Below are 23,083 nucleotides of genomic sequence, written 5' to 3'. Positions count from 1 at the left end.
ATGGAGCCGGGTCCTGCGAGAGCCCCGACCCCCACGGAGCAGCGGGTGTCTGATGGGGACAGATGTTTAACAGGGGCTGTTGTGATAGAACAAGGGGTGATGGTTTAAACTAAAGGAGGGAGATTCAGGCTGGACATGAGGAAGGAATTGTTGTCCCTGAGGGTGGTGAGAGCCTGGCCCAGGTTGGCCAGAGAGGTGGTGGATGAACCATCCCTGGAGACATCCCAGGCCAGGCTGGACGGGGCTCTGAGCACCCTGAGCTGGTGAAGATGTCCCTGTCATGGCAGGGGTGGTACTGGGGGAGCTTTAAGGTCCCTTCAACACAAACCATCTGTGATTCTAATAGCAGATAATTCTAAAAGTATCTAGAAATTCCTTTCTAGCTGACACAAAGACTTTTTCCAGCCGCTTTCCCCGATCAGACTCTGATTCTGCATCAGACACTCCTTGTGCTTTCCCATCCACCACCCATCTCTAGGTCTTGACTCTTGGCCAAAAACCTACAGGGATTTAAAGGGTGGAATGAGCCCGCGGTCCAGGAACGGGCTGAGTCACCCAGTCCCCGCCGGGAGCCCAGCACCTCCCTCGCTGCCCACTCGCACCCCACTTCGGAGGCGCTGCAGTGGGAAAGGTGAGCCGGCATCCCGCATGGGCGAGCACCGCACCGCCCTCCTTGGGTTCAAAAGAAACATCTCATTAGGTATTTGCCTTGCCCAAATTAACATTTAATTCGTGTTTCATACCCAGAAGAATCTCACTGCGGCGTCGCTGAATTGTTGACAGTGATCCTCTTTTGGTGTGAGTTCTGTCCCTATTTAAGCAATTTCTTTGCTCGTGGATCCTTTTTAGTTACTAAGGGAACATGAATCTTAATAAAACTCAATCAAATGTTCCTTAAATAACAGCTGCCTTCATTTAACTCTCTTATCCTTTTTTTTTTGCTCTGCTCAAAATTCCTGGGAAATTAAGATCTGATTCTTCACACAGTAATGAAAAAGCAACACATCCCAAATGTGGGGGAAATTGTTTATCCTGAATACTATGGGATATAATACTGGGGATACTATTTAGCAGAAAATCTTGCATTTTTGTCCTGAATGTGCCTTCTCCTCGCTGCACTTGTGATGTAAGTTGGTTGGGCAGCTCCAGGTACATGATTTGTGCTTGGGTCACTTATATTTTAGCAGGGCTTGTCCTGCATCTCTGAGAACCGTGAAGGGGAATGTTCTTAACGGGGACGTGTCTGTGGGAAGGGGGTTCCTGAGGGCACCAGCGCACTGTGAGGAGGTGGAGGCTCTGGAGAACAGTCCCTGTCCCCAATGGCTTCCATGGAGAGGAGCGGGATGCTGTGTCCCCTCCCTGCTCCTCCATGGGTAGACGTTTCTCCCCTGGACAGGACCAGGCGGACCCGCCGTCTGTCGACTGGGGATGGGAGACCCAAGTGCTCCCTGCCCAGGTGGAGGCTCCTTCAGCTCAGTCCGCCCACCCCCATCCTCCTGCCCTCCCTCAAGTTGCATCAGGGGAGGTTGAGGTTGGATTTGGGGAACAATTTCTTCCCCAAAGGGCTGTGGGGCATTGAACAGGCTGCCCAGGGCAGTGCTGGAGTCACCATCCCTGGAGGGCTGGACAGACGGACATGAGGTTCTCAGGACATGGGGTAGTACTAGAGTTAGATTATGGTTGGACTCAATGATCTTGAAGGTCTTTTCCATCCAGTGCTGGTCTGACAAGAGACACTGTGAGCTTCAGAGGTGCCTTGTGGTGTTTTGCTGTGACTCCTAGTGACTGTGGTCCTTATAACCCCTTTTGTTGTCTTTGTCCTTCTGCTTTGCATCCTTAGCTCAAGAAAGCTGGACCCTGGAGATCCTCCCTCAGTGACGTGGCTGTGTGGACTCAGCCTTCTGCTGCAGTAGCAATGCTGGTGTCTCCATGCAGCCACACTGAGGTAGGTGCCGTCCTTCTCCATCGGGACTTGGGTCCTTCTATCTCTGGTACCAAAACACAGGCCCTCATTGTGCCAAGGTGCTGGAGCGAGTGGAGAGAAGGGAACGGAGCTGGTGAGGGGCTGGAGCACAAGTGTGATGGAGCGGCTGAGGGACCTGGGGGTTCAGCTGGAGAACAGGAGCTGAGGGGAAGACCTTCTGATCTCTGAACTGCCTGAAAGGAGCTTGGAGCCAGGGGGGTCGGGCTCTGCTCCCCAGGAACAAGCGCCAGGAGCAGAGGAAACGGCCTCAAGTTGCGCCAGGGGAGGTTGAGGTTGGATCTGGGAACAATTTCTTCCCCAAAGGGCCGTGGGGCATTGGAACAGGCTGCCCAGGGCAGTGCTGGAGTCACCATCCCTGGAGGGCTAGACAGACGGACATGAGGTTCTCAGGACATGGGGCAGGGACGGGGTGGGTTATGGGTGGACTCCATGATCTTGAGGGTCCTTTCCAGCCAAAATGATTCTGTGATTGATTCTATGGTTTCCTGCCACCCTCGTGAGTGGCTTCTTGAGCTTTCTGGAAAACCAGGGACCCACCTGTGAACTTCCCTGCCCCTGGTTATTTAGCAGAGCTGGTGCAGCCTGTGGCCAATTTCTCCTCCCTGACCCTCTCTGCTTTCCCTTCCAGCAGCTCTTGTCCTGGGCAGGAGCGAGTCCCGAGCTCAGCGTAGCAGCTATGGAGTAACCACCCTCGGTGCGTGGGCGCAGCGGTAGCCTGACGCCGGGCGGCTGAACGCCCCCAGCCCACGCGCTCCTCGCCTCTGCCATGAATGATGCATCGACGATGGATTATGAACTGCTCTCCCCCTCCTTGGTGGAGCACCCAGCCGGTGCCGCGGGGATGGACGCCGAGCAGAAAACCGTCTTTGCCTTCGTCATCTTCCTCCTGGTCTTCTTGGTGATGCTGATGGTGCGCTGCTTCCGCATCCTGCTGGACCCCTACAGCCGCATGCCCGCCTCCTCCTGGACCGACCACAAGGAGGGCTTGGAGAGGGGCCAGTTCGACTACGCCTTGGTGTAGAGGGCAGGGACGGGGCGAGCGCGGGTGCTCTCTGCGCCTCCCCCCGCCGCTGGCCCCAGCCACCCCTTCCTCGGTGGTGTCACCCCGGACCGCCAGAGATGCTCCGGGCAGGGAGGTGAGGTCGGGCTTGTGGCCACCGTGGGTTTTCTAGGGGTTTCTCTCTTTTCTAAGCACTTTTCAGTTCTCTTGGCAGCCCGCAGGACTCTCGGAGAGATGTGTTGGAGGGGTGACGTCACTCGTGGTCCCTGCCGTCCCCCGTGTCCCCCGGTTGTGTCGTGGGGCAGGAGGCGATGGGACAGGGCACGGCGGGACCTGCCCTTGGCCACGGCCCATGGGGCTCCTGCTCGGGGAGGCTCTGCCCGCTGCCCAACCAGAGCTTTGACCCCCACCTCCTCCTGTCCCCCGTGTCCCCCTGTCTGTGTCCCCCGGGAGCGCTGCCGTGGTTCAGTGCGCGTGTGTGTGTCCCTGTAGCTGAGCTGTGTCCGTTGGGGGGTTTGTAGGCACCAGACCCAAGTGCTGGCTTTGTTCCTCAGTGTGTGGCAGCCCCAAGTGCCCCCTCCAAGAAGGGAGGGGGAGATGGTGACCCCTCCATGCGCAGCCCCCTTTTGGCATCTAGCCCTGCAGCCTGCTCTCTGCTTCACACCGTAGTGACCTGTCCCTGCCCAGCTGGTGAAACTGGTCTGAACGTGGTGCCATCACACAGACCTGCCTGGGTGGCCCTGCTGGGACCCCAGGAGGGCTCCAAGCTCCACACGATGCTTGGGAGATGCTCCTCAGCCAGCCCAAGCCTGGCAGCCTCCCACCAGCATCCCACCACGGCCAGGCCCTGCTCCAGCAGGATTGGGGTTATGTCCCCAAGTCCTGGGCTGCTGGGGGTGGCCGACACGTTCCTGGCCATCCCGCATCTGGGCATCCAAAGGGCTGTGGACGTTCTCGAGGGGAAAACCAAGCTCTCTTCCTGCCCCTCTGTGGGAACCATGCCCGGTGAGCAGGGGTGCTGCAGCTAGCCACAGGGCTAGCCAAGGCCATGGTGGGTTATGGCTGTGGTCACTAAGGAGCTTTGTACCAAGGGCTTTGAGCCCAGGGAGGAGAAACTCCTCCCCACCACGGAAATAAAGCTGCACTGTGCTAACCCCACACTGCTCTCCTGCTGCTCTTTGCTGCCTCCCCGCAGGTGCCCAGGCAGTGGTGGGATGTCCCATCTCTGACCCAAGACCCCACGTCTCCCCGGAGCTGCTCTGCAGGCGATGGTGCCATGGAACAGGGTGGCCAGAGAGGTGGTGGATGAACCATCCCTGAGACATCCCAGGCCAGGCTGGACGGGGCTCTGAGCACCCTGAGCTGGTGAAGATGTCCCTGTCATGGCAGGGGGGGCACTGGGGAGCTTTAAGGTCCCTTCAACACAAACCGTTCTATGATTCTAATATCTGAAATGTTAGTATCCAGAAATTCCTTTCTAGCTGACACAAAGACTTTTTCCAGCCGCTTTCTCTGATCAGACTCTGATTCTGCTTCAGACACTCCTTGTGCTTTCCCATCCACCACCCATCTCTAGCTCTTGACCCTTGGCCAAAAACCCACAGGGATTTAAAGGGTGGAATGAACCCATGGTCAAGATGTCCCTGCAACGAAGATGCTGAAGGGAGTGGAGCATCTCCCGTGTGAGGAAAGGCTGAGGGAGCTGGGGCTCTGGAGCTGGACAAGAGGACACTGAGGGGGGACTCGTTCCTGGGGATCAAGATGGAAAGGGGCAGTGTCAGGAGGATGGAGCCAGGCTCTGCTGGTGACAACCAGGGACAGGACAAGGGGCAATGGGTGCAAACTGGAACACAGGAGGTTCCACTTAAATGTGAGAAGCAACTTGTTGGGGGTGAGGGTGGCAGAGCCTGGCCCAGGCTGCCCAGGGGGGTTGTGGAGTCTCCTTCTGTGCAGACATTCCAACCCGCCTGGACACCTTCCTGTGTAACCTCATCTGGGTGTTCCTGCTCCATGGGGGGATTGCACTGGATGAGCTTTCCAGGGCCCTTCAACCCCTGACATTCTGGGATCCTGTGATTCATGGCAGTGGTTGTATCAGATGAGCCTGGAAGCTCCCTTCAATCCAAACCAGTTCATGGTTCTATATGGTGGAGGGGTGAGGTGACTCCATGTGGTCCCTGTTTCCGTGCTGTGTCCCCAGGCACCTCCCTGCCCAGAGAAACCCCTCACTGGGAACCAGCAAAGGATCAGGAAAGGACCCCAAAACCCCAGGGGTGCTGAGACCCGTAGGGGACACCAGCGGGCAGGACGCAGCCGCCACCGCACCGAGGAGGAGACACGACAACCACTTAACCCAAAATAATTTTATTGTTGCTGTTGCTTCTGATACAAAAAAGGAATTCCACAAAGAGCCGCCTCTCTGTGCGGGACAAGGGGCACAGGTTTTGGGTTTCAAGGCTTCCCCCCCAAAAATAAACCAACCAAACCAAACCAAGCAGTAAGAAATGTCAATACAAACCAATAAACCAAAGAAACACCGCACCAGAGAGGAACGAAGGAAACCTTGAGCGTTTTCATTGGAGACTTTTGGCTCAACACACACACACAAACCCATCTCTGCTAATTTATTATTATTAATAGTTTTTTTTCTTTGTTTTTTTTTTAAAAAAAAGCACCTGTTGGAAAACCAAACCAAACCAAAATAATAATAATAAAAAAAACCAATAACCCAAACATCAGGCCACCCATCCTGTCACAAGCTCTGGGACTCTTGCACAATCCAGAGTCTGGAGCTGCACCATGTAAAAGAGTTTTCAAGTTTGACATGAGCCCAAATACAGTATACATACACCCCCCACCCCGGGCGGTGCTGGGACACAGCAAAACAACCCCCCGAGCACCAAAAATGAAATAGAAAAGCTACAGGAATACGCACTCCTCACAACACCGAGCAACCGTAACTTTGGTGGTCATACATAAATACGAGAGGGCGGATGGGTGCAGTGCACTAACGCTGACGAGTCCATCCCAGCACCAGCTCCTGAAAGCACCGTGGCTGTGTGGAGAAGGTAGTTTGGTGTGTCACCGGAGTGAATTAGCACCGTTCTCGCCTGTTGACGAGGGTTGACGCAGGGCTGAAAATGAATTCATGCAAACATAACAAGTGGCATGGCAGAGAGCAGCTGGGGGAGCAGTGGGGAGGGAGGAAAGCCCACCCGGACAGAGCGAGGCAGTAGGGAGACCTCAATTCACTCAATTAATAGTTTCCAGGCTCTTTTTTTTTTAGTGCATTTCGTTTGTCCGCATTAACCAGGGACCGTCCATCGCCGCTGTCACCTCGGACTGACCAAGATGTGACAAGCAGAGGGGAGGGACTTGCAGGCCCTGTGTTTTCAGAGGCGCTCTGCCTGGGGTCACACAGCTGGGCGGCTCGGAGCCCAGGGCTGTTTGCAAAGGCAGCTCTGCCTGGCTCCTCGGGCTGCAGGGACACCCCCTGTCCCCATCTTTCTCCTGCTGCGGGGAAATTCTGCATGGGATCTGCAAACATTCACGGGAGTGGCGGCCAGGAAATGTGTCCCTGCAGCACGTCACACGTGTCCCACCAGGTCCCCTGTCACGGGACGCATCCACATGCTCTCAACCAGACTCATAACACCTTTTTCTTGGCAGTTTAGTTTGTCCAGCCACACTCAACAATGCAATTGCCTCTCCCCAGAGCTCCTCCCCACTACAGGACACCTTAAACCCGGGACTTGCTGGAGCTCTGGAAAAGCCCTTTCAGATGAAAATTGCACAGTTTTACCACTCGGGGTGGTAAAATACTGGCCCAGGTTGGCCAGAGAGGTGGTGGATGAACCATCCCTGGAGACACCCCAGGCCAGGCTGGACGGGGCTCTGAGCACCCTGAGCTGGTGAAGATGTGCCTGTCACGGCATGGGGGGCACTGGAGAGCTGGAAGGTCCCTTCACACCCAAACTGTTCTATTGCTCTATGAAAACCCACAGTTCCCTACAAGAGCCTGTGGTCCCACAGTCTGGCTGCTTCAGGATGGAAGGTCAGCAACCTGAACTGTCCTGGCACTCAGAGGTGACTGTGCTGGTTGACAGAGGAGCCCAAAAGGACCAGAGGACATGGAGAGGACAGAGAAAGACAGAGCCCAGCCAGCATAGGGACGGGATGGTTTCTGCAGCACCATCACAAGGCAGAAGCAAAGGAGGAACACGAGCTGCTGGGAAATGCACTGAACCCACACTGTGCTGCTTTCAAACCCCCCTCACAGGTGATGTACGGCCTGTGACTGCGAAGGACACGCAGCTTCCCCGTGGTCCTGCCCTTACCAGCTTGGACTAACAGTATCTTGGTTAAAGGAGCCCGGCAAGAGCTGAGCAGAGGGAGGGAGTCCCTGCTAGCAGGGTTGGGACCTTTGGCCAAGCTTTCATCAGCTCTTTGGTGGTGTGGCTGGGTTTTGGACTCCAGCACCCCGAGAAGCAGAGGATCCCTGCGTGGCCAAGGTGGGTGCTGAGCCCGGAGGGACACGTCCCATCAGTTGTGCAGCGCAGGGTGGGGAGGCGGTGGCAGGGGGGGCAGCGAGAGAAGAGGCGCTTGTTTCCAGGTGGGGGTGGCAAGGCGAAGGAGCGGACTGTCGCTTGGGTGGGTGGATCTCAGGGATGTTAGTAGAGCTGGAGCTGGAGCTTCATCCTCAGTGCTTGGCCCAGCTCCCCTGCTAAGTAGTTGAGGTGGTTCTTGGCCTCGAGTTTCTGCAGTTCCCTCTTGCGGTACAGGGGCACGCTGACGATTTCCAGCAGGTAGGTGCCAGGCAGGATTTTCTTGCGGCCGAGGTGCAGGTAGCTGAGCCCCTCTTTTTGGTGGATGCGGAAATAGCCATCGTCGTTCCCCTGGGAGATGAGGTACCGCACGCGGTTCTCCAGGGGCTCCACAGCCGGCAGGAGCTCCAGGATGTGCTCCTTGTGAGCCAGGTCAGAGAGGTTCAGCGTCATGGACAGAGGAGCATCCACATCCATGCTGGCCAAGTTCACGGTGTGATCCTTCGGAAGGAACCAAGCACGTTACTGACAGAAACCAGGAAAAGCACATGGCCAGGTGAAGGAGGACTTGATTTAGAGGAGTTCTGCCCCATGGGTCACCCCAAAGCAGCTCAGGGAAGGCCCTTGCTTCCCTTTGGTTGTGTCTCTGAGACTGAACCAGCCAGTACACAGCCCTTGTCTTCACGGGGGGAACCAATAAATTCAGGGACATTTTCCTCCCAGTCCAATCTGTCCTGCCCAGGCCTTTGAACCTCTTGGGGGAGCCTTGGACAGAAGCCAGAACTTCCCTCCAAGGAAGAACCTGTATTTATGGTGACAGGCTGGAGTCAGCCAGCAAGGCTGACAATCCTTTATGGCCCCACGTGAGCTGTTTCCCCATGAGCTCTCCTTGCAGGGAAACGCGTACTTTATTTCTTGTTTCCATCTATCTGCACTCATTTGTGGTCAAAACACACAAGTGTATGTCACTTAAGATTGTCCTGACCTTCTCTAAGGTATTGTGCAAGACCCTCCATTTCTGCAGGACTTCTGGACTCAATGACATGGGCAGGTACACAGCGAGCTGCTGTCTCTGGACCAAAACAGCCCCATGGGAACAGACATATCATGTGGGATCCACCCCAGACAGACATCCCCCGAGTGCCCCAGCTCTCCTTCTGCTCCACCCCACCCAGGATGCCACCGACTTCTTACCTGGTGCTTCTCAGTGCCGTTGACGCTGCGTCGCTGCCGACCCCTCTTGGGGTAGCCATTTATCTTGCACTCGTAGCAGGTTTCGGGGGAGAGCAGGTTGTCTTCATCCTCTTCTTGCGGGGCAGGAAGGTAGGAGCCTTTCCCAAAACCCAAGCCAGAAATACAGTGTCTGGTGGCAGAAAAGCAGAGAGACCCATCTCAGATTCACGCTTCAAGATGGGAATCTTACCATTTCCCTCAGAGGTTTTCTATGTGGCACACACAAACACGCCTGGATACAAGACAGGGATGGCTTGGACACAGGACATGTCTGAGGAACATCAGGCCACTTCTTGTTTAGATGTGTCCATCAGGTTTAACCTCTCTAGATGGACCTGCAGAGCATCTGCTACAGTGCTGGCAGCTGCACTAACCATGGGATTAGTGAACTGGAAGAGGAGATGAGCATCAGCATGAGGATCTTGTGATGGGTGAGGAACAGTCTGGCATGGAGAAGCTGAGGACTCATGTGGGAATGAGAACTTACTTGCTTCTGGGGCTCATTCAAATTGTGTCAGAAATGTGATGATGGAGCACGTCTGTGGGCACCACACACTTGGCAGCCTGTAATCTGCCCCAGCAATGCCCAGGTGCCTGTGGGGACAACCTTCTGGCTGCACTTACCCTTGTCCTGCTCGGAAGTAGCCCCCAGGGCAGCCGCAGAGATAACCGCCGTCTGTGTTGGAGCAGCCGTAACTGCAGGGGCTGCCGCCGGCTGAGCATTCGTCCACATCCTGGCACCCGCCAAAGGCTTGGTCAAAATCGAAGCCAGACGGACAGACACACTTGAAACTCCCCAGAGTGTTGTAGCAGGAGGCAGAGCCGCAGGCGGTGGGGCTGGAGCACTCATTTTCATCTGCACCCAAAGACAGAACGAGTCAGAACTGTGGTGGAAGGTGCTGCTGGTGCTCCCCACCCTGCATGGCCAAGGGAAACTCCTGCTCATTGCAGGGGGTTGGACTAGATGGCCTTTGAAGGTCCCTTCCAACCCAAACAGTTCTGTGATCCTGTGATCCACCAGTCCACAGCCACAGGACACTAGAGTCCCCCTCCCACACTCACCCACGCACTGGTTCCACTGGTAATGCTGCACGTAGCCCTGTGGGCAGCCGCAGCGGTAGCCCCCGAGCACGTTCTGGCAGCCGTGCTGGCACCGATGGTTTCCATCGCACTCGTCCACATCTGCAGCAACATAACACAGGTGGTGGTGAGACAAACTTCTCCCTGAGCTGCGGGCAGCGCTGGGTGCCCAGGGACCATGTGCACATGGTACCTGCCCAGCACTCAGCATCCTTCAGGGTGCTCACGTGGGTGGGAGGTTCTTCTGCCTAATTATGTCTCTGCAGCTTGGTCCTGAGCAACACCCTCAGCCCCAAGGACCACACACATCCCCTGCTTGGATATTTTTGCTTTAAAGTCTGGCCTGGACCGTTACCAGATCTGTTCTGCTTCAGGCTGCCTGTGTTGAACACAGTCTTTTCTTTAGCGTAGCACATGGTGGGTTTTGGCCAGCATGAGGTCTCTTCTACTGAGACACAGGACCCTTCCCTTCCCACCCTTGGCTGCTCTGGTTGCTCCACTAAGACCTTCATCTCCTTGTCCAAGAGCCAGTGTTTCTCCAGGCAGGTCGGGCACCAGGGCTTCCCGTGTGGGTTTCTGGTGCTCCGCTGTAAGGATTAGTCCGTTCTCGGCTGGACAGAGCTGCCTAAGAGACTGTGAGCGCACCAGGAACTCTTCCATGTGGACCGCGTTTCTGTCAAAGCCCCAGAGACACAGACCCACCTTCGCAGTTGACGCCAGAGCTGTCCAGGGAGAATCCTTTCTGACACTCGCAGTTGTAGCTGCCCGGCGTGTTCAGACACTGCCCTTTGGCTCCACACAGAGAGGGCTGAGCTGTGCACTCGTTATTGTCTGCAAAACACCGGTGGCCGCGTGTAAGTCCGTCCCTAAGGACGTGGCTGCGTGTGAGCTTTGCAGACAGCTACATCGCATCATGGAGTTCAGTCCTGTCTGAGCAGCAGATACACAAGCCAGATGCACAACCCCAGGCCAACCGGAGAGGGGCACAGCTCTAGATCTAGAGCTAGCAGGCTGCAAAGACTCTCCTGGGCTTAAAAATGACCCACAGGGACCTCGCTCATGCTGCAGAGCAGAGTAGTGAATGCCTCTACTCACCGATGCAGGATGAGTGGTGCTGAGTGAAGCCTGGAGGGCATTTGCAGTTGAATCCTCCGATAATGTTCACACAGAGGAACTGGCAGTTGTGCTGCTTGGTGGAACATTCATCCAAATCTAAAGTAACAAGCACAAGAACATGTGTCTGAATGTATCTTACTGAGATATCTTTGCAGTTTGAGTCTGCGACACCTGCATGTAGGTGGTGACACACTGACCCTGGGCAGAGCAGGACCTGACACGGACCAGCCTCAGGAACAACACACACGAAACTCTCGCATGGGAATCACAAGTCCTCTCCCCACCTCAGCTGCTGATCATACACAGATGCATTTAAAAGACGCAGAGATTTTTCTCTGCCTCTCCTGCGATGCACAAATCCCAGACTGGACTATTCTGGACCAGGTTAATCAGCTCTTGCCATCCCCCCTGTGCTGCCAGAGCTCTCTGCTCGGTGAATACCTTTGCAGATCTTCCCATCTTCTTGCAGAATGTACCCTCGGGGGCAGGAGCATTGGTAGCTGCCTTCTGTGTTCTTGCAGATGAAGTTACAGGGCTTAGGGGACTGGTTACACTCATCCAAATCTAGACTCAGGAGACAGGATACATCAGCATTCACAGGTTGTGCTGTTGGATGGGGCTCCTGAAAAGAAGGGGTGGAACATGCCGAGGGTTTCCCTGTCCCGACTCACCCACGCAGGCCGTGCCTGTGATGTCCGCGGTGTAGCCCAGGCGGCAGTGGCAGCGGAAGGAGCCGATGCTGTTGATGCACTGGCCGTTCTTGCAGAGGTTGGGCAGCACCTTGCACTCGTCGATGTCTGCGGGAGGAAGAACCAGTGGGGAACAGTTCCCAGGGGAATTGTGCCTGTACCCACATCTCTGCTGCCTCCCAGCTCACCTCTGCCATCGGTGGAGTAACCTGGCCCATGAGGACACATCTTCTTGTACTGGGCAGTTCCAGGGAGGGGACACAGCTCACACTGGGGGCCCCAGCTGCGCCCGCTGTTGCAGCAGCACTCGGATTTGGTGACCAGGTTGCGGTTGGTGGAGGACATCTGGCACATGGTTTGCAGCACTTCGGTGAAGCAGAATCCCTGGCGGGTGTCTGGATGGAGACAGTAGGAAACAAGGTCAGGATCTGAGTGTCAGCACCACGGATAACCCAGCAGCCTGTCCAGCACATGGTAGCATGATCTGGACATAATAACGCCAAAGGTAAAGGTGATGCCCCAACAACTCTCTCCACAGAAACCTGAAACACTTGAAAAGCATCATGTGCTACTAAAAAGAGGCTACTCAAGACCCACCAGGACGTGGTAATTACCAATACACTCTGTGCCAGAGGGACTGACTTCAAAACCTTCGTTGCAGTCACAGCGGTAACTTCCCATCGTGTTGATGCAGCGGCCGTTGGGGCAGATTCCAGGCTTGGTGCGACACTCGTTCTCATCTAGAAGAGAAGGAGCCACCAAAGAGCTATGGTGAGGCATAGGACAAATTCCAGCTTTCCATGAGTCCTCACGCTAGCACTGTTTGTAATGCCCTCACACCGTCCTTGAGGATCATTTCCACATCCTCAGCCAGCTCAGAACCACGTCCACTTGCCCCGGACCTCCCCCAGAGCAGGGTGGCTTCTCTGCTTTGCACATTCTCCATCTGCAAGTGGCCAAGCTGCCGGTCTAGGAGCAGACTGACCCTTCCAAAAGCAGCTCAGTGCAAAGAAGCTTGACACAGACACGGGAAAACTCAAGAGAAAGGGCACACGGCACAACGCTGTGTCATCCTGTGCTGGAACTGTGCAGACCAGAGAGGAACAGAAGTTCTGTGTGTGCAGGCATCTGGTAGGACATAGAGGACGTTCTGACACATGGGAAGCCCCAAGGAGGAGCTGTTGGATAGAGGGACATAAAATAAAGCCACAGAGACAATGTCTAGAAGAGGACGGCCTCTGGCCCCACAGGGAACCCATCCTTGGTACCTGTGCAGCCCTCTCCATCAGGCCTGCGTTGCATTCCTGGGGGGCAGATGCACATGAAGGTGCCGATGAGGTTCTTGCACAGCATCCCTCGAGACTCGCAGTCGTGCAGTCCTTCTGCACACTCATCCAGATCTGCAACCGAGAAACAACCTCATGGGACCATGTTCAACCTGCCAGCTCTGCACCACTGTGGGGACAACTGAGTGGACACATCTTCACCGCTCTGCCAGTCCCCGCTGCCCTGGTCTGTGCTGGCTGGTGGCACACAGCCCAGACAGTGAGGTAGGTGAGAGTTAGCACAAGCCCAGAGACACCAGGTCAATCACAGAATGGTTTGTGTTGAAGGGACCTTAAAGATCCCCCAGTGCCCCCCCTGCCATGACAGGGACATCTTCACCAGCTCAGGGTGCTCAGAGCCCCGTCCAGCCTGGCCTGGGATGTCTCAGGGATGGTTCATCCACCACCTCTCTGGCCAACCTGGGCCAGGCTCTCACCACCCTCAGGGCAACAATTCCTTCCTCATGTCCAGCATGAATCTCCCTCCTTTGGTTCAGAACCATCAGCCCCTGTCCTATCGCAACAGGCCCTGCTCGAAAGTCTGTCCCCATCTTTTTAAGTCCAGAAAGGTCACAATAAGGTCTCTGCAGAGCCTTGTCTTCTCCAGTTGAACACCCCAGCTCTCTCCCCTGTCCCCAGCAGAGCTGTTCCAGCCTCGGGTCATTCCTGTGGCTCCTCTGGCCCCTCTCCAGCAGGTCCATGAGTGTCTGTGCTGAGGACCCAGAGCTGGACCAGCACTGCAGGGGGTCTCACCAGATCAGCTCCTGCCTCCTCTCCAAACAGCACCAGAGACTGGCCAAGTGTGGGGGCTCAGGGAGGGTGTGGGAGCTCAGAAGGGGATTTTACCTCTGCACATTCTTCTGTCTTCTCGGAGGGCGTATCCAGAGGGGCAGGTGCACTCGTAGGAGCCGAAGGTGTTGATGCAGCGGAAGGCGCAGAGCAGGGGATTCAGCGCACACTCGTTGATATCTGGGGGCAGGAGAGAGGGGAGAGCTCGACCCTGTGTGCTCAGAGTCAGCTGGGTAATAATAGCAGGGGGATCTTCCCAGGACAGACTCCCCCCACCCCAAGCATTCATCTCATGAGAACTTTGTTCCCCCAAGGCTTCCTGTAATGGTTTTCGGTTGCAGAGGGACAGACAGACACCTGGTGTCTCAGCAGCTTTGACAGGAACAGGGTCTTGGCTCCTTGGGGAGGCAGCTCCTGCTTTTAGGCAGGACTCCAGTCCTGGGCTCAGGCCTCACTGGAGGCCAAAGAGGACCAGCGCTGATGTGCACACTCATGTGGAGATGAGCCCCAGCCAGCTTTTCTGCACTGTCCATCGGAGGTGGTGATCCAGTGGGGTCACATACACAGCCTAGTATGAAATGAGTTGCCCCACAGCAGCATTACCTTCACATGTCATCATGGGCCCTGGCTCAAAGCCCTCGTCGCAGGCGCACTCGAAGCCTCCCACCACGTTGGTGCAGGTGCCATTCCCACACGGGTTGCCGATGGAGCACTCGTCGGTATCTGGAGGAAGCCAGGACTATGTTAGGTGAATGAGTTAGACCCGAAATGTGCAGGCTGGGCATTTCTTGCAGCCAGAGACCAGCAAAGCCAGGAGTAAAACACAAAGGGGCAGGGGAGAAGCATGTTCCTTCTCTCCACACACACAGAGGCACAAACACGCTCACGGCCTCTGGCACGAGGAGGATAAAAGCAGGAGGGAGCAGATCCTCCCCACGCAGACCCTCACCCACGCAGTTGACGCCGGTGTAGTCCAGGTTGTAGCCGAAGGGGCACTCGCAGCGGAAGGACCCATCGGTGTTAATGCAGGCTCCGTTTATGCAGACACCCAGGTTCTCTGAGCATTCATTAACATCTGGAAAAGGAAAACAAGGCAATGAAACCTCATGTGGGCATGAAGCCACAATCATTCCTGTCCTCGCAGGGCTGGCCCGCCAATCCCAGATACTCCCTCTCCAGAACTGGGTGCTGAACCGCTGGTGAGCAGTCAGCAACCTTGACCTTGGGAGGGTACCCAGCCCTACGTTCCTCCCCTCCCACCACTGGGATTCAACTCTACTCTCCAAATAGCCTAAGTTTGGTTGCTTCTATGCAACCCCCCCAAAAAACCCCAAATTTATTCTCCTCCTTAGATCAGACCGTACCTTCTCGGGTGTCACCTGGGCCTGGGATGGCTCCGTGGCCATATGGACACAGCTCCTGGAAAGCAACTAGAAGAAAGCAGAAAAATGAGATGTGATTACAAGTGTTTCCACTCCCAGAAGCAGAAACGTGCTTTGGAGGCTTCTAGCGCATGACTGAGAGCTTGAGAGCTTGCTGTCCGTGGGAAGCCACAAAACCCCGGCTGGCTGGGAAACACCTGTGCTTGCCATGGATCTGGATGCACTGAGGTGCTTCTGCATTATCTAAAGCCCCACAGAGAACTGTGAGCAGATCTGATGCAGAAAAAGCAATCCATTTCTCAAGAGTCTGACTATGGTTGCTGGAGATACAAGGGATTCTGCAGACACGTAAGGGCTACTGGGTTTCAAGGCAGCACTCTCCAGAGGGAGGAGCCCACTTTCATAGAATCACAGGATGGTTTGGGTTGAAGGGACCTTCCCAGCTCCCCAAGTGCCCCCCCTGCCATGACAGGGACATCTTCACCAGCTCAGGGTGCTCAGAGCCCCGTCCAGCCTGGCCTGGGATGTCTCCAGGGACGGTTCATCCACCACCTCTCTGGCCAACCTGGGCCAGGCTCTCACCACCCTCAGGGCAACAATTCCTTCCTCATGTCCAGCCTGAATCTCCCTCCTTTAGTTCAGAACCATCACCCCCTGTCCTATCGCAACAGGTCCTGCTCAAAAGTCTGTCCCCATCTTTCTTGTGGCCCCCTTTTAAGTCTGGAAAGTCCACACTAAAGTCTCCCTGGAGCTTCTCTTCTCAGCTGAACACCCCAGCTCTCTCCCCTGTCCCCCAGCAGAGCTGTTCCAGCCTCAGGTCATTCCTGTGGCTCCTCTGGCCCCTCCCCAGCATGTGTGTCCCGTGCTGAGGACCCAGAGCTGGATGCAGCCGGACACTTGCACTGCTGGTTGTCTCACCTGACCTGCACACCTTCCCCACAGTCTGCACTTGTCGGGGACACATGCAGCACCTCTCCCATGGATCCAGGTCCCAGCACACTTACCATTCCCCTCCTGTGGGCACAGCTCACAGGGATCTCCCCAGCCTTCTCCTGGCATCTTGCTGCAGCAACACCGAGCCTTGGTGGTGTTGAAGGCCTTAGGGACAGAGCACTTCCCGTTGTCGAAGCGAGTGAAGCAGAAGCTCTGGCGAGTATCTGTAGGAGGACGGGGACATTGCAGACACCCGGGGTGGCTGTGCACCCTTCCTCTCCCCACTGTGACGAGCTGCACTCACCGAAGCACCGTCGGCCGTTATCAGACAGCACAAAGCCTGGAGGGCAGACACACTGGAAGCTGCCAGGGGTATTGGTGCATGTCCCGAAGAGGCAGATGTTGGGTTCCTCTTCACACTCGTTGATATCTGGGAGCACCAGGGATATTTTACTTACAGAGTAGCTAAAGGTCACTTATTTCCTCGTTGCATCAAAATCAGCTGAAGTTGCGATGTTTGGGGAACTCTGATGCCTGCAGGACCTCGCTCTGGTCCTCACCCTTAACCCACCCTCAGGGGGAACAGGACAATGAAGAGGCCAAGGCACAGCAAACCCACCCATCCTCCCCTGCCATGCTCAGTGTCCCACTGCTTTCAAGAAGGTATTTGGGGGTGGTGATTCATGCCCCAGCCCATGGAGGAGGAACAGGTTGTTCAGGGAATAGTCTGAGGTGCCCACATGCTGTGCTGGCAATGGAGGAGGCCAAGAGCCAACATTACCGATGCAGTTGTCATTCTGCACCTCGTACCCAGGGGGGCAGATACAGCGGAAGGAACCCTCCAGGTTTTGGCAGGTGCCCGGGGAGCAGGTGCCAGGCAGGCTCACACACTCGTTGATGTCTGCAGAGGAGAAGAAATAACCAGTGATAGTGTCTGTGCTCAGAGTCCCGTCCAGCCTGGCCTGGGATGTCTCCAGGGATGGTTCATCCACCACCTCTCTGGTCAGCCTGGGCCAGGCTCTCACCACCCTCAGGGCCAACAATTTCATTATATCCATCCTGAATCTCTCTCCTTTAGTTTAAAACCATCACCCCTTGTCCTATCACAACAGGCCCCCCTCAAAAGTCTGTCCCCATCTTTCTTATCGTCCCCTTTTAAGTAGTGAATGGTTCTGGAGAGTCCATTGCTCAGTTGCCTGTGATGGGACCAGCTTGGGGACCAGGTGTCACAGCACTGCCCAGTGCCAGCCACACCAGCCTCCAGCTCAGCTCACAGGGCCAGTCCAGACACTCACCTACACAGTTCTTCCCATCAGGGGTCCGGTCATACCCCTCTTGGCACAGGCACTGGAAGGAGCCGATGCTGTTGATGCACTGGCCGTTCCGACACACCTGCCCCACCAGGGATGAACATTCATCAATGTCTGTGGGAGGGAAATGATAAGCACAGCAGGAAGAGATAATCATAGAATTACAGAACGATTTTGGTTGAAAGAGACCCTCGAGATCATTGAGTCCAACCATAAGCCAGCCCTGGCATTGACCCATGTCCCCCGAGAACCTCATGTCCGTCTGTCCAACCCTCCAGGGATGGTGATTCCAGCACTGCCCTGGGCAGCCTGTTCCAATGCCCCACAGCCCCTTGGGGAAGAAATTGTTCCCACATCCAACCTCAACCTCCCCTGGCGCAACTTGAGGCTGTTTCCTCTGCTCCTGGCGCTTGTTCCTGGGGAGCAGAGCCCGACCCCCCTGGCTCCAAGCTCCTTTCAGGCAGTTGTAGGGAGCAATAATATGGACAGAATGTGTCAGTGTGCCACCTTGCCTGACACATACAGCCACCCCTACAGCCACTGCCAGGTGACACCCAGAGCTGACCCCTGGTATGCCACTGGGTGACACCCTGTGCCCCACAGCCATTGTCACGTTGACCGCAGGCAGCAATCTGTACAGTCAGGATTTTGTTCAACTCACCCATGCAGTCATTGTTGTGTGTGAGCTCAAAGCCCGGGAAGCAGAGGCAGTTGTAGGAGCCGACCGTGTTCTTGCAGGTCCCATTCCCACAGGGCTGTCGGTCACACTCATCGATATCTGCAGAGAGAAGGCCACAGCTGATCCAGGGGCTGAGGGAGCTGAGAGTCACCGTCCTGGCTGTGTAGACAGGGCCCAGGCAGCTGCACAACACCCTGTGCTTGCAGGGACAGCCTGAGATGGAGGGGACACAGTGGCCCTTGGCACTACCCAGTGGGTGCTAGAGAGAGCTCCTGTCCATCCTGATATTGTAGCCACTGCCACTTAAAAGAATGAATCCTGTTGGCAACTCCTAACATTAAGATACGTAAATCCTCTCTCTTTTAGGTCAGTCTGCTTCTCCAACAAAGAGGGACTCACAAAATACCAAATCAGAAACTAGAGATTACCGACCTTGCCACTTTAGACATTGTGGACCCTGCACAATTTGTTTTAACACATAACTCGAGACTGTTGGATCCAGTGTCCTTTAGCTGAATGTTGCTCATTATATGCTAAAATTATTGTGTAACCAATACGCAAATGTGTAATCAATTGGCTCTTCAGGACCGCCCTGAAGGTGCAAATGTATTGATAAGGTTTTGTATATAACACCTGTCACTTTTCTTTCTGGTGTGCTGGCTTTATTCCAGCGTCCAGACTTGTGCGGCTCTGTAATAAACAATATCATGTTTCTGTGTGCAAGTGCAGCCTATTGCGCAGGGGGTGGACCCTGGTTTTGGGACAACAATATCTGGTTCCCGGCAGGGCTGTACAGCCACACTGACCCATGCACATGGTCTGCTCCCCCGTGGCCTTGAAGCCATTGTGGCAGATGCAGACGTAGCTGCCCTCGGTGTCGACGCAGTCGCCGTGGCTGCAGACGTTGGGGATCTCCTGGCATTCATTGCGACCTAAAACAAAGCAAAAATGAGCATTAGCGAGCAGAAGGGATGGAACAAATGGGAAGAACCGAGGCACTGGCCTCCTGCAGAGCCCTGCCTGCTGCTGGGATGCTGTGTCTGTGAGTAGCAGCACAGCGGAATAGGGTTTCTGTTTTCTGAGGGTTGGCTTCACTGAGAACAAGACTGATGCGCTGTCATCTCTAAAAAAAGGCAGTTTAATCGGAGAAAATGGTCTGAGATGCCAGACTAAAGCTGCGCTTCACAGTGACCTTTTTTCCATCCCTCAGCACCCCACAGTCCCTGGAGATTGTTCCAAATATACAGGTATCCCATAATCACAGCACAGCCAGGTCAGAGTCCCCAGGCTTGACAAGAGACCAAGAACACATGCATGGGACTGGCATGTCCTTCAGAGGAGCATCATAGAATCATTTTGGTTGGAAAAGCTCCTCAAGACCATGGAGTCCAACCATTACCCCACCCCTGGCATTATCCCATGCCCTGAGAACCTCATGTCCGTCTGTCCAGCCCTCCAGGATGGTGACTCCAGCACTGCCCTGAGCAGCCTGTTCCAATGCCCCACAGCCCTTTGGGGAAGAAACTGTTCCCCAGATCCAACCTCAACCTTCCCTGGCGCAACTTGAGGCTGTTTCAGCTCATCCTGTCGCTTGTTCTTTGGGAGAAGAGACCAACTCCCTCCATGCTACAACCCTTCATATCCTGCATGCTGTCCTTCCTTGGGTCCACCCAGGGTGGCCTCCAAAACCATCTGGAGCACCTAGGCAGGGGTGTCAGCGCCTCGCACACGTGTCTCTGGAATAGGTAGCAAAGAGCTCCCATCTTACCCACGCAGGCTCCGCTGGGCGACAGCTTGTATCCAGTGGAGCATTCGCACCTGTAACTGCCCGGGATGTTGATGCAGTCAGCGTTGCGCTGGCACAGGTTCTCCCCGTTGCTGCACTCGTCGATGTCTGCAGGACGAGAGCAAATGCAAACCTTGAGTGTGCCAAGTGCTCACCGGGCACTGACATCCTGGTAGGGCTGGAGTGGCTCCGTGGAGTCAACTCAATTTTAGAACTTGGTTTGCTCTGATCAGGGTCAATTTTCAACCTTTTTCTATGGCTTTGCTATAATATAATGGGAATTTTAGTTACAACTAAAAAACTTTGAAGCACTCACATTTGCAACCTTTTTCTAACCAAAAAAACCACACAAACAGAGGAAAGGAAAACCAGACAAGAATATGAATGAAAACCAGCAATTTTTGTCCAGCTGTTGATGTGGAAAATGTAGAAGATTTCAAGAAGGCTGTGAATATGTAGACTCCATCCATGTCTGCTGACAGCCCTGCCCGTGATGCCCCATGAGCTGGGGAGGTGCCAATGCCACACTAGGAGCCCCCAGCACCCTCCTGGCTGCTGCTCAGCTGCCCCGTTACCTTCGCAGATGAGCAGGATGTTGTTGTAGCTGAATCCAATGGGACACTCGCACCTGAAGCTGCCAATTTGGTTGATGCAGACACCGTTGGTGCAGATGGCGGGGATCTCGCTGCACTCATCGATATCTGCGCACAGACAAACATCTCTCAGCATCCCGGGAAGGCGGCAGGGAGGAGAACATCCCCCAGAGTTGGGAGATGGCTGCCCTTGTCCCTTCTAGAAAGAAGACTAGCAGGAAAAGGGCCACCAGACAAAGAGTGGAGCAGCTTTTGGAGGACTGATACTGAATTCTGCAGATCATGCCAGGTTGGGGCTGCTCGGCAGAAACACCCTCTGCCGTGCTTTCTTCCTGGGGGCAGGAGATGAACTCATCTCCTCTTCTGTCCCCAGCTGGCACTGCCAACACCAGGTGAAGCAAGGATTAACTGGTCCATTTGTCTCACAAACTACCAGCAAGTCTGTCTTTGAAAATATTTGCAAAATATTTGTAGATAGCCCACAAAACCCAGGACTTTCAACAGCTACTCTGGCTTCCCATCTAGCAACACACCACCGGACCCCTTGGCTCTCAGCAGTGCCCTGGCAGTGAGCACCAGAGCTACCACAGGTCTGGATCTACCTGGCCACCATCTGTGGTCACTGGCCACCTATCTCTCCAGATAGGACAGAAACAATGGGACAATTGCAAATGTGGGGAGGTCTGAACAGAGCAGCCACTCAGGCATCAGCTTGAAGGCTTGGCCAGCTGCTTGCAGCCATGCTTGCCACCTCTTCTCCTTGCCTCTCCTCTGCTCAGGGCTTAATTTTCTAGAGGAGGGGAAAGGAAGGAGCTCACGGGCAGTGCAGGAGGAGAGCAGAGGGGCAGAGAGCAGCCCAGGCTCCGCAGGGCGCAGGGTCTCTACTCACCAATGGGCTTCCCTGTGTGGATGTCGATGATGAAGCCAGGGGCCTGGTTCCCGCACAGGATCTGGTACTCAGCTGGAAGGGGAACACCAAGGTCATGGCCAGAGCGGGTGCAGGGAAGGATGAGAGGGACAAGGGCAGCTGTGGTTAGAGTGAGCGGGGAGGGGGTGTGACAGCAGGAGGGGATCAGCACATGGGGAACCCCAAAGACACATACGGCACCAGGCAAAGGGACCTTCAAAGCTCATCTAGTCCCACCCCTGCCATGAGCAGGGACATCTTCACCAGCTCAGGTTGCTCAGAGCCCCGTCCAGCCTGGCCTGGGGTGTCTCCAGGGTTGGGGCATCCACCACCTCTCTGGGCATCACAAGTGCTGCCTCTCAGACCTTCTCCCCCTCTATTTGGTTAGTGCCTGTGACTTGAAGTGCATGGGATTGCTGGAAAAGCAAGCGGGCAGCCACCATATCAAGATGGTTTTCCATACTTACGGCTGGCTGGCGTGGGACAGGGCTCACAAGGCTTGTTCCAGGCCTTGCCAATGTTGTAGGAGCAGCAGCACATCTTCTTGGTCATGTTGAAGGACAGCTCGTTCTCACATGTGTCGTTGTAGTTGCGATAGCACACACTCTTCCTCATGTCTGCAAAAGCAGCCCAGACATTGTCTCTGCCAGCCCCAGGGTGCTCATTATGCCACCCTGTCCTGTCCTGGCGCTCAGGGACCGCAGGTGACACACAGGCCCTTCAAGGGGAGCCCAGCAAAGTGGCTGCAGTGCTGGGCTGAAGCTGCCCACACCGTGCTGCCCGCTGCACAGCCCAGGCACAGCACTGCCTGACCCCCTGAGAGAAGTATAAAATAGTTTGTGTTGAAGGGACGTTCCCAGCTCCCCCAGTGCCCCCCCTGCCATGACAGGGACATCTTCATCAGCTCAGGGTGCTCAGAGCCCCGTCCAGCCTGGCCTGGGATGTCTCCAGGGATGGTTCATCCACCACCTCTCTGGACAACCTGGGCCAGGCTCTCACCACCCTCACCATGAAAAGAATTCTTCCTTGAGTCTAGTTGCCCACAGATTTGGACCATGCCGTACCCATGCAGTTGTTTCCTCCATTGACTTGCATGTACTCAGGGGGGCACACGCAGGTGTAGTTGCCGAGGGTGTTGTAGCAGGTCCCAGGGCCGCAGATCCCAATGTGAGCAGAGCACTCATCGATATCTGCCAAATAAAGGAGATGGGAGGTCAAAACACTGGGCACAGGTAGAGAACGGCTGGACATGGGGTTGCACAAAGCATGGACAGGGCTGGCATGGGGACCAGGCTGGCCTGGCACTGGGAAAAGGGGACGGAGTGTGTGATGGGGGTGGGAAATCTGGAAGAGAAGTGGGGAGGAATTCTGCCAACTGCTCCTAGGGCAGCCTAGATACACGTACAGCTCTGTTGCACCCACGCACAGGGCTGCCATGTGCGCCAGGCACACAGCCGAGCACAGGTACCTTCACAGATGCGCGTGTCCTCGTTGAGGTAGTAGCCAAGGGGACACTCGCACTGGAAACTGCCAAAAGTGTTGACGCAGTTGCCACCCTGGCAGAGACCCGGCAGCTCCTGGCACTCGTCGATATCTGAAGAGGGAGAGAATTCGGGAGGTGTGACCGCCTGTCAGCCCAGCCCAGGCAGTATGTTCACCCCAGGATCTGTGTTGGGTTCATCCCACCACTTCCAGCCCTCGCTGGAACCCGGAGCACGTCTGAGGAGAGCACA

The 23,083-nt window shown here is 55.3% G+C and overlaps 2 protein-coding genes across 2 annotated transcripts in view; one reads left to right on the top strand and one right to left on the bottom strand.

Annotated features, from left to right (window-relative positions):
* Positions 1 to 2,729: 2,729 nt before the first annotated feature.
* On the top strand, positions 2,730 to 3,005 carry CTXN1 (cortexin 1; the record flags this gene model as incomplete). The annotated part of the gene is made up of 1 exon (XM_080359299.1): positions 2,730 to 3,005. The coding sequence occupies exon 1, from the start codon at positions 2,751 to 2,753 to the stop codon at positions 3,003 to 3,005; it is 255 nt and encodes an 84-aa protein (XP_080215425.1). The 5' UTR covers positions 2,730 to 2,750.
* A 4,649-nt stretch (positions 3,006 to 7,654) lies between these two features.
* Positions 7,655 to 23,083, bottom strand: part of FBN3 (fibrillin 3) — a gene marked incomplete at both ends in the record, with an annotated part of 91,054 nt that continues 75,625 nt past the window's right edge. The window contains 27 exons of the mRNA XM_080359247.1: positions 7,655 to 8,029; positions 8,723 to 8,891; positions 9,386 to 9,617; positions 9,824 to 9,943; positions 10,544 to 10,672; positions 10,937 to 11,053; positions 11,399 to 11,521; positions 11,629 to 11,754; positions 11,835 to 12,041; positions 12,261 to 12,386; positions 12,915 to 13,046; positions 13,818 to 13,940; positions 14,364 to 14,483; positions 14,710 to 14,835; positions 15,125 to 15,190; positions 16,147 to 16,299; positions 16,380 to 16,505; positions 16,857 to 16,976; positions 17,371 to 17,499; positions 18,047 to 18,163; positions 18,871 to 18,996; positions 19,833 to 19,958; positions 20,426 to 20,551; positions 21,333 to 21,404; positions 21,818 to 21,967; positions 22,415 to 22,540; positions 22,819 to 22,944. Of these exons, the coding sequence (XP_080215373.1) occupies positions 7,655 to 8,029; positions 8,723 to 8,891; positions 9,386 to 9,617; positions 9,824 to 9,943; positions 10,544 to 10,672; positions 10,937 to 11,053; positions 11,399 to 11,521; positions 11,629 to 11,754; positions 11,835 to 12,041; positions 12,261 to 12,386; positions 12,915 to 13,046; positions 13,818 to 13,940; positions 14,364 to 14,483; positions 14,710 to 14,835; positions 15,125 to 15,190; positions 16,147 to 16,299; positions 16,380 to 16,505; positions 16,857 to 16,976; positions 17,371 to 17,499; positions 18,047 to 18,163; positions 18,871 to 18,996; positions 19,833 to 19,958; positions 20,426 to 20,551; positions 21,333 to 21,404; positions 21,818 to 21,967; positions 22,415 to 22,540; positions 22,819 to 22,944 (3,788 nt within the window). The remainder of the gene's footprint in view (positions 8,030 to 8,722; positions 8,892 to 9,385; positions 9,618 to 9,823; positions 9,944 to 10,543; positions 10,673 to 10,936; positions 11,054 to 11,398; positions 11,522 to 11,628; positions 11,755 to 11,834; positions 12,042 to 12,260; positions 12,387 to 12,914; positions 13,047 to 13,817; positions 13,941 to 14,363; positions 14,484 to 14,709; positions 14,836 to 15,124; positions 15,191 to 16,146; positions 16,300 to 16,379; positions 16,506 to 16,856; positions 16,977 to 17,370; positions 17,500 to 18,046; positions 18,164 to 18,870; positions 18,997 to 19,832; positions 19,959 to 20,425; positions 20,552 to 21,332; positions 21,405 to 21,817; positions 21,968 to 22,414; positions 22,541 to 22,818; positions 22,945 to 23,083) is intronic.

The sequence above is a fragment of the Nesoenas mayeri genome (genome assembly GCF_963082525.1).
Source record: "Nesoenas mayeri genome assembly, chromosome: 25".
NCBI lineage: Eukaryota > Metazoa > Chordata > Aves > Columbiformes > Columbidae > Nesoenas > Nesoenas mayeri.
Note: the sequence above shows the minus strand (reverse complement) of the source record. Positions and strands in the feature narration are given on the sequence as shown.